This window comes from Colobus angolensis, unplaced genomic scaffold (genome assembly GCF_000951035.1).
Source record: "Colobus angolensis palliatus isolate OR3802 unplaced genomic scaffold, Cang.pa_1.0 Scaffold167, whole genome shotgun sequence".
NCBI classification, from domain to species: Eukaryota; Metazoa; Chordata; class Mammalia; order Primates; family Cercopithecidae; genus Colobus; species Colobus angolensis.
This window is the reverse complement of record NW_012114788.1, coordinates 1,601,800-1,611,736: the sequence shown is the minus strand read 5'-3', so window position 1 is coordinate 1,611,736 and position 9,937 is coordinate 1,601,800. Positions and strand designations below refer to the sequence as shown.

Below are 9,937 nucleotides of genomic sequence, written 5' to 3'. Positions count from 1 at the left end.
CTCGTGATCCGCCCGTCTCGGCCTCCCAAAGTGCTGGGATTACAGGTGTGAGCCACCGCGCCCGGCCTCTCTGCTGCATTTTTTATCCTACAACTCCCTGAGGACAATATCCTGGGTGCCAATTTAGTTATTTATTTAGAGACAAGATCTCACTCTGTTGCCCAGGCTGGAGTGCAGTGGCACCATCATACCTCACCCCAGCCTTGAATTCCTGGGCTTGGGCGATCCTCCGGCCTCAGCCTCCCAGGGAACTCGGATTACAAGCACAGGCCACCACACCCGGCTGATTAGTTTGTTTTTTATTTTTTGTAGAGAGAAGCTATGGGCTCCTGGGCTATAGGCTGTGTTGCCCAGGCTGGTCTTGAACTCCTGGCCTCAATCGATCCTCCCTCCTCTGCCTCCCAGAGTGTTGGGATTACAAGCGTGAGCCACCACACCTGTGCCATTTTATGGCAGTTACTTGCTTCTCCCCATTTTCCCACCAGCCCGAACCCTGCATCCTGGAGATACACGGAGCCCAGAGGAAGCAGGGAGGGTGGAGGCAGGGGCCGCCCTGCTGGGCGGGAGTCAGGAGAGCCCTGCACAGAGGAGCATGTCCCGATTGTCTGAACGCGAGAGGGTGAGGGTTCCCATTTTCTGTCTTAGTTGTTTTGAGCTGACATGGAGTGTGGCCTGTTTAGAGCCCATTCCCTCAGACTGAGTCACCAGGTGATTCTGGAACCCACCGTGCACATGCAGTTCCTCAGGGAAGGGCGAGGGCAGAGCCTGGACTCCAGCACAGGGAAGGGCACAGGCCCTCCAGGAGGGCGGGCAGGGGGGAGGCCACTGCCAGGGTCAGGAGAGGCTCCCAGAGGACAAGAGTCCAGTGAGAGGAACCCAACACCACACCAGGCTGACAGAGGGAGGTAGGGAGGCCACCCCAGCTCAGGGACCAGCCTAGTCCTGGAGGCATCTGGCCCAGCACGAGGGCCGCAGGGGCCCCACCTGGACCCCGCTGCCAAGGGCCGCACATGAGCCCTGCAGAGCAGCCCTAGTGCCCACAAGAGTGGAAGAGGGCCTGAGTCACTGCCTCTGCTGGGCTCTGCTATTTTTATGTCCAAGTCTGCTTAAAAATAGCTGTCTAAGCCAAGGTTTTAGCTGCAGCTGACAAGACACTAAGTATTAGACACCTAATGCCCACAAGTGACAACCGGGGTCTCTTCCTGTGTCCGTGAGAAGGCAGGGAGGAGACAGCCATGAGGACAGCCTCTGAGCACCCCGCACGTACCTCTGAAACTTTGGGGCCTGCTGTGGGGCGTGCCCACAAGGTGTCCTCAGAAAGCGTGTGCTGGGCCGGGTGCTCTAGTGACACCCATTCCTCCACAGGGGCACGCTGACCCCATGGAGCCACTGCACATCAGGGCCCTTTGGGCTGCCTCGGCCTCTGAGCAGTTGCACCTCCCGGGCAGCCAGTGCTTAGAAAGTGCCTCACATGCCCATGGCCTGGTGAAGGCGCCTCCAGGCTGGGCAGAAGTTCAGCGCGTGCTGGGCAGAAGTTCAGCGCGTGCTGGCCTTGGCCCTGGCCTTCCCCTGGCCGTGTGGACACGACAGCTCGGCATTCACTGCCCAGCACTAAGAGCAGCTTCCTAAGTCCAGCAGGGTGTTCAAAGCGGGACGCACCTGCCCACGCCCCAGACGCCATCCCGAGAGCAGTGAAATTCCCAGGGCTTTTGGCATACGGAACAGAGCCAGCCAGTCCTGACTGGAGGCTCCGAGGCCGGGAGGCCTTCCTCCTTTCTCCTCTCCCCTCCCAGCTCAGGGCTGACAAGGCACAAGCTGAGGTACAGCATGGGATTGTGCTGCCTGTGTGAGCAAATATTAGGGGCCAGCCTATTGCGACAAGGGTTCTCTGCTTTTAAAACCAGCAACAGTTTCTTAGCATGTTTAGCGCCATGTGAGGAGCTAGAGGAAGGGCTCTGGCTCTGCCCAGCAGGAAGAGCACAGCTTCCACCTCTGCACCCGACCTGGAGCCCAGACACCCGGCTGAGGCCGCCTTCATGTGCTCCCAGGCCAGCGGGGCTCCCTGCAGCCCACAGTGGGGTGCCGGCTGCACTGTTCTGCGGCCACCAGGGTGGGCAACCAGCCAAGCAGCCGAGCTCCAGATGAGAGCAGCCTCTCGCTTGGGGAAACCCGACTCAGGCCCACTTCCACCAGCCGGGCTGTGACAGGCAGGGACCAGCCAGGAGCGGGAGACCTCTCTCTCTCTCACCGGGGCGTGTGGCACGGGTCTCCCGCAGGATAGGTTAGTGTCAGAGTCAGAACCCCAGCCCTTGTACACCGAAGGCCCCGAGGGCTTGGTCCTCAGCCCCAGCCAGAGACCTGGTGGCATCTGTTCAACCACATGGCCCTCCACTGTCCAGTCCCATGTGCTGGCGTGCCAGCCAAGGTCCCTGCCACGGTGCCCAGGCTGTGGTTGGAGGCCCAGCCAGTGCCACGCTCGCATTGCCTCAGCCTCTCTGGGGCCCTTCAGGCATCCTCCGAACACTTGTGGAGGAAGCAGGCCAAGCCGGAGCCAGTGGTGGCTGGGAGCTGCCGGGGAGGTGCCCTGTTCTAATGCCGCCTGCTCACTGCCTGTCTGGTGTCTTTGGTTCTTGCAGTGAGAAGCGCCACCTTCAAGTGAATGTCACCAACCCAGTACAGTGTAGCCTGCACGGGAAGAAGTGCACCGTCTCCGTGGAGACGCGGCTCAACCAGCCCCAGCCCGACTTCACCAAGAACCGCTCGGGCTTCATCCTCAGTGTGCCCGGGAACTGACACCCTGCAGAGGACTGGCCCGGAGCCTGGCCATGCTCCGAGTTCTGGGTCCCAGTCCAGCTGCTGCTCCCAGCCCATGCCCGCTAGAAACCTGCTGTGAGGGCCCCTCCCGGAGGAGCCCCCTCCCTGTGAGGTTTCCTTCCTGGCTTCCTGCCTTTGGTATCGTCTTCCTCTGTCCTGACTGTCCACGGTCCCTGCTCAATAAACCAAAGACCCTGGTGCCCCGCCCAGACCCCTGGGCTGACGTCCAGACCAATCTCACCCAGGGGCAACTGGATGGTGCCTTTAGTTGGTGTGGGTGCCCCTTGGCCAGGTCACCTAGGCAGGTGCCCTGCTGCTGACCCTGTAGAGGGAAGGGGTTGGGATGCAGGTCCCCCGCTCTCTGGGAGCCCCACAGCCACCTCTCTCGCCCAAGGTGAGCCAGCCCTGGGGACCTAGCTCAGGGAGGCTCTGCTCAGAGTTCAGCGGACCACCTCCCCCACCCAACTCCCAGCCACCAGCCAAAGCTACTGGGTGAGCAGACAGCCACAGGGCCAGCCCCTCAGCCAGGAGCCAGTGGCAGGAGCAGAACAGCCCGTCCAGCAGAGTGAGTCCATCCTTCCCAGGTTCTCCCCCGGGAGACTCCCTTTGCCACCAAGGTCCCTGTCAGGGCCTCTGACCACCACTCCGGAGAGGACAGTGTGGCATGCTCCAACAAGGATCATCCTACTTCACTCGCAGCCTGGGACCGTGGCCCTCTTATAGATACTTTCACCGTTTGCAAGGTTGCTAATCAGATACCTGCTGTCACCACACTTGGGCCAGGAATCCTAATGGGAACGGGAAGCTGCTGGGATGAGGGTGCCCTCAGGGCTGGCCGCTTTCCCTCTGGACCACCTCCCGCTGCGTTTGCTACTCAGTGAAACAGCAAGGGCGGGCTCAAGGCACAGGATGACGGGAAGCAGGGCAGCAGCACAGCATGGGGTCCTGGCACTGCAGGCCAGGCCAGGACACCCACCCCACACCCTGCACGGCCCCTTGGGGCCTGTGCCCGTGAACTTGGGGCCAGGGAGAACTGCCAGCTAGCCGGTTTCTGCCCAGCAAAAGCATGGATGCCTCAGGGGCCTTCTGAGACAGCTCTCCCCCTGAGCCCCAGCTGCTGAGAAGGCCTTGAGGGAAGTAGAGGCTCGGAGCAAATGCCTCATGTGGCGAGAGGATGAGGGGAGCCCGCACCTCAGGCAGGTGGTGAGAGGATGAGGGGGAGCCCATCCCTCAGGTGGAGTGGGCAGGGGTGCAAGAGAGGGACGTACTGAAGCTTCTTCCCATCATGCCACAGACGCTGCCCACCATGCTCCTGTCCTCCCGCCCTCACCCAGCAGAACCCATCAAGTGCCTGTGGGCAGCCTCCTGTGCCTCACCCAGGGCCTGGCCCGAGTGGTCCCAACAACCTGGTCTCATGCCCGCTCCCCATCCCTGCTTCCCAAAAATTGCACTGTGTGCAGTTTGCAACAAAGAATCCGGCTGGCATCCTGTCCTTGGGAACCCTTTCTCCCTCCCCAAGCCTGGTCAGCTGCCTGCAGAGGCAGAGGTGCCCCCAGCCCAGGTTAGCAACGCTCATAGTTTTGCCAATTACCAGTAGACACTAGTGGAACCATCTAACTGGAACTTCCTCTCTCCTTCCACTTATTTCCCCAGACTTGTTGCTTTACACTAGACACATGCAAATGTATGTTTTAAACACACCAAAACAGATTATGCCAAATGAGTTGCCTGTCAAAGGCTGGAGGGCAGGAGGAGGGCCTGGGTTTGGGTTCCTTCCTCCCGGCCTTTGTATGGTGCCTTGGGCCCCTCAGCCTCAGCGCCAGGGCCTCCCAGCTGAGGCCACAGGACAAGCACTTTTTTATGATGTACTAAAAGAAGCCACAGTATGTGGCAACTGCAAAAGGATCAGGAATTTAGGGTGTGATCTCAGACACGTGTCCTGGGTGCTGAGGGGAAAGGAAGCGGGCACAGTGATTGTAGACAATGAGGGGGTTTCTCTTGATGTAATGAAATGCAATTTTATGGTTTGGTGCAAAAACTCCTGTTTTACAGTAAATTAACTTTATTTCTAAAGCATATTTTGATTTACCATCAAGAGCAATAAAGCATTAAATCTTATTTTTAAAGGTGTTTTGCTTATCTGTCACTGAAAACTTTGTGAAACTTTTGCTTATAGAAAGTCAACCATTATCTGAGAGGCTAGAAGGGAAAGTTAGGCACAAATAATGTAAAATGGAGGGTGATTTGCCTGAAGCTTGTGAGCAAGAAGTAAGCTGTGGACAGGAGGTGAGAGGAGGGAAGGAGGCCATGGGGGTGAGTCCCAGCACTTTCTCCGGCCATCTTGAGGCCTGTGCGCTGGCAGCTGGAAGCACACTGCTTGGTGCCAGGGAACATGTTTACTGCAACAGAAGCACGTATGTAGAAAGGAAAGGCTCAGAGACTTACAGTAGCAGACTGGGGACAGGCCAGGCTAGCCCAGTGAAAGAGCTGGGAGGAAGTGCGGGGACGGCTGGGAGAGTGAGAGGACGCAGCACCTCCTCCTGGGGAAGGGAGCAAGGCCCTGAAGGAGCAACAGGGCATGGCCAGCACCCAAGGGTCCTGCAGCCAGGGTGCTACCGGTCACTGGTCATTGGCAGAAAAGAACACGCAGCAGTGGCTTCTGTAACTCAGACGAAGGGAGTTGCTTTGCGGAAAGCAAGTGGCCTTGAACACAAGGCTGACAGCTCCCAGGCTACAACTTGAGGACAAGAAAGACTTTCCCAGTACTCAGGGGCAGCTTCAGACCGCAGGGTACAGGGCCTGGGGAGAGCCACGTCCAGCGTCCCCATTACCCTCTTCCTGAGGCTGACACCAGTGGCACGTGCAGGCCTCAGGCTGGCAGTCAGGACAGGCACAGATAGAGCTGGTGGGAACCCCACCCATGCCGCAATTATGGGCTGGAGTGGCTGCTTCCCTGGGAGCCACAGGGCTGGATTTCTCCTGCCTGGAAACCCGCATGGAGCTAAACCCGCAGGGTTGATGTGGATGCCAGCCCACCCCTGCTAGCCTGGGAGACCCCGGGGGAAGGGAGCTCAGAGCAGAGCCAAGCCCAAGGATATGTGGGAGCAGCAGCTTCAGAGCCACACCTGGACACACGGAGTCTAGGGCCCAGAGCCTCCGCAGAACCCACCTGGCCAGACCTCACCAGGCCATGCTTGGGCCTGACCCTCCTTGGCTGGAGGTTCCAGTCACCCAGCTCTGCCACGGGCGTCTTTGGGAAACAGCCGCCCCCGCCTCGGCCGACGCTAAACCAAAGCTGACTTAACCTGTGCTTCCTTTTTAATCACCTTAGTGTGTTAAGCCCTTGCCCCCAACTCTGTCCTCCCCTCCCCCATAACACAAATCCAATTACGTTCTGAGTGCATGAATCATTTATTAAAGGGGGCCCCAGCCTGCCCACAAAAAGAGGTCTCTGTAATGGATGGTCAGTGCATTTTATTGAATCAGCACAGTACAAAAATAAATAAAAATAAGGGAAGGGGAATTAAATTACAGCCAAACTGAGCTTCATGACTTTGTCAGATTAGAAACCACACATACTCACAAACACACTACACATACATACAAAATGAGACAAATATAAATTAATATTAACAATACCCACAGTTTGGTCAAAGAATAGCTACAGAAGAAATTGCACTAAAAAACCAACATACATCACACGTGTGTAATTAGCAGTTTCAAATATACAGCTATGAATAATTCCAAGTGAAAAAAAATGGCACATTTTCTTTTCATTGCAAGTTTAACTGTTGGAACAAAACTAAGTTCTAATAACTGCATGGAAAGAATATATCAACCCTCCAGGTTTACAAGAAAAAGAGAAAAACCAAATCCTGAACTATTATTCCTGTGGCTTGTTCTGTGCATGGGTGTAATTTTCACAGCCATCTGTTCTAAGATTATTTTTCTTAAGACACAAAATGCTCCTGGTTTGCATGCACAATATCACTGTAAAAGCAACAATTAAAGAATAAAGGTTTTTTTGTAAGTTTTTTTTTATTGTTGTTCTAAAAGTAGTCTTCATAGCAGCATGGCAAACGGGTTCTTTGCTTGCACACTCAAGTATATCAGTTGTTCCTTTACACAATACTGATGACCAGTGCAAGGGGAGAGAGAGAACACGACAGGCTTCACACTGAGGGAACTATACAGTTCTTCCCTTAGTCCCCACCACTTCCAAAATGTCTACCTCTTCCAAAGAATAAAAAAATAAATACGGAGAAAGAGAAGGAAACAGACACGCAACTGGAATCCTGTGGATGCAATGTAACCGCACAATTCCAGGCCAGGTTCCACCAGCTGAAGGTGATACACACATGCGCCCTCCTCCTGAGACTTTGCACTGACCCTCCCTCTTCCCTGCCACCAGGGGCATCCCACCTCTGGTCGCACACGGCAGCGGGATCTGAAGACAGGCTGTGTGGAAACCCAGCAGAGAGGAGGTGCTGTGTGAAGTCTGTGCCAGCAGCCACAGGCTCCTTCCAATGCTGCACCGATTATCTGACAGTCCTAGGAACCGCTCCGCTGGGCCTCAGGTGCAGCCAGGCAGATGCTCTCCGGCAGGGCAGGCTCTCTTCCCCACCTCTGGGAATGCCTCCGGCCACCACGTTCTGTCTGCTCCAGCACTCTTAACACTGGGACTTCAATTTCACAGCTTTCTTTTTGTGTAAATTTCAGTAGTGCTTTGTGCTGAAATTGGTAACCACCTTGAACCTAATCCTATGTAAAGTGACCCTCTGCCTCCCCACCCCAGGTCCCCATTCCAGCACTCCCAGGGGGACTGGGCCTGGAAGATAGAATCCTCTGTAGCGTCTTCACATTGGTCTTTGTTCTCCACAGCAGAGTGACGGGCCATGGAGGAAGGCTTGCTCCCTCTCCCAAGTCCCAAGCCACCAATACAGGAGAATGAGAAAGAAAATCAGTAAAGTACACATTTGTGTTTTTACAGCCAGTAGGGTAAGGTGGAAACCAAAACCAGCAGCGGCAAATGGTCAGTTGTAGAAATCAGCAGGCTTCCAGAGCAATCAGGAGTCTCACTCCCGTCTTGTAATTGTCTCCAAGATCCGGCTGTCTCACTGGTCCTTGTTGGGCAAGTCTTCCTCTTTAGAAGAAACTTAACTGTTTGGAAACAGCTTTAAATTAACAGGAGTGGGGGTGGGGCCACCACCTCGCCTTCCCCCCAGCTCTGCAGGACAAATGTCTTGTGCACCAGCAAGAGGCCTTAGCCCTTAGGTGGGCACTGGCTTGGTCTCAAGGTATGGCATCCCTCACCTTGCCCAGAAGGCAGGCGTTGCTAATGGGCACCTGCAGCTGTCCTGGCATTTGCCACAGGGTGACTGCACTGCATTATTCAAAAGAAAAATTCACCCAGGAAAGTCATCTCCAGCTTCACCCCACCTTTTTAGCTGGGACCCAAAATGAGAAAAAGTAATGAGTCAAAGCAGCTCATCGGTCAATACCAGCAACGCGGCTGGGAGCAGCAGACAAGGGGGCAACGGGCGAGTTCCATTTCTCCACTAAAGGAAAGCCCTTCTCCCTAAAAAAGAAAACAGCAAATCAGGGCGGTGTGTGGTCAAATGACCAGACATAGTCTTTCCACTAGACCCGCTCAGCTTCGCCTCGCCTAGATTGAAGATGTCCCAGGGCAGCGGGGATCTTGCCTCATGACCCCACTGGCAGCTCAGTTAGGGTGGTTAGCTCCAGGAGCCTCTGGGAGAGTGAATCTCCACACAGGAGCCAGAAAAGGGCCTCCAACCAGAAACCCCAATTCCTCCCTGGGCCAGGCAGCCAGAGTCCCCTCTCCAGCGCCACATACAGGGTGCAGCCGGCAGCCTCGCCTACCCTGGACCCAGCAAGGGCACAAGCGGCAGGGGCAGGTCAGTTCTTTGAGTTCCCCAAAGTGGGAGGTCAGTGGCCTGGGTGGCTCTGAATACGTCTTCTGGGTTTTGCGCAAGGCTCGTGAGTTCAAAAGTGCCCAGAGTTCTTGGCAGGGCTGAAAAAACCCCAGGGAGAGACTGTGGGAAAGGTGAGGCCCTTGGTGGCTTTGCTAGACACATACTGTACACAAAACTGATTTAATAATAAATTTTTAAAAATGCATTGAATCCTTGAGCCATGACGCAGGCTACAGTGCTCACCGATCCAGGCCTAGGAGGAGCCGCTTCTTGTCCTCCTGGCCGCTCTCGTTCTTCAGGTCGGAGAAGACCTGTGTGAAGTAGTGTGGGTCGGCATTTATCTGCAGCATCTTTGAGCTCATGAGGTTGATGACAGAGAGGCAACGGTCCCAAAAGGCCTCCTTGCAGCTCTCCACCAGGAAGGGCTTGAGCGGATAGGAGATCTCGTTGCCCATGTAGGAGTAGGAGAGGTACAGGCACGTCAGCAGGACGGCCTGGAGCTCGTGATCCGAGCCCACCTCGGAGGAGATAACATCCCTGCAGAGCATGTAGAGGAAGACCACGTTGGCCGGCGTGATGAAGCCCTGGTCCTGCCAGCCCTGCAGAAGCAGCGAGCGGTCCACGCTGCGCAGCCAGAGCACGGGGTCCGTGGGGGACAGGTGCTTCAGGCGGTAGCACCGGCGGCAGAGAAACTCACCCAGGCAGCGCAGCAGCTCGCTGGTGGACGCCTGGACGATGACCCGTTTGGGCGTCCCTGCGGAGGTGACGGCAGGGTGAGGGGCTTTCTTGACCGAGGACGAGCCCCCGGTCTGGGAGCCCGAAAGCTGGCTGGCCGGGGGTGCGGGCGGCTGGGCCGGTGGGGGCTGGGCGAATGTGGACAGGTTGGCGCACGACAGCGACTTCTTCAGGTTCTCATTGTTGAGGTGCGTGATGTTGTTCTGGTAGCTGCTGTTGGGCTGCACCTTCTTGGAGTTCTTCTTCTTGGCCGACACAGCCACGATTCTCTTCCAAGGCAGCACGGAGATGATGGAGTGGCGCTTCAGGTTCTTGTCCTTGGCGTTCTTGCTGTTCTGTACGGCCGTATAGTGGCCCACGGTGGCCGCGCCATCCTCAAACAGCGTGGCCTTCCGGTAGCTGGGGGACAGGGACAGCACCGTGCCCATGGTGCCGCTGCGCGCCGGGCGGGG

General features: G+C 56.3%; 2 protein-coding genes across 3 annotated transcripts in view; one reads left to right on the top strand and one right to left on the bottom strand.

The window, feature by feature from the left end:
- Positions 1 to 4,933, top strand: part of MYO1D (myosin ID) — a 301,837-nt gene extending 296,904 nt beyond the window's left edge. The window contains exon 21 of the mRNA XM_011937657.1: positions 2,637 to 4,933. Within this exon, the coding sequence (XP_011793047.1) occupies positions 2,637 to 2,793 (157 nt within the window). The 3' untranslated portion in view covers positions 2,794 to 4,933. The remainder of the gene's footprint in view (positions 1 to 2,636) is intronic.
- Positions 4,934 to 6,268: 1,335 nt separating this feature from the next.
- CDK5R1 (cyclin-dependent kinase 5, regulatory subunit 1 (p35)) lies at positions 6,269 to 9,937 on the bottom strand. Of its 2 annotated transcripts, XM_011937656.1 has the most exons (2): positions 8,994 to 9,937; positions 6,269 to 7,974 (listed from the first exon to the last, which is right to left on the bottom strand). In XM_011937656.1, the coding sequence occupies exons 1-2, from the start codon at positions 9,911 to 9,913 to the stop codon at positions 7,971 to 7,973; spliced, it is 924 nt and encodes a 307-aa protein (XP_011793046.1). In that variant the 5' UTR covers positions 9,914 to 9,937; the 3' UTR covers positions 6,269 to 7,970. The 2 variants fall into 2 exon arrangements, with proteins under 2 accessions (XP_011793046.1, XP_011793045.1); XM_011937655.1 differs by having other exon boundaries at positions 6,269 to 9,937.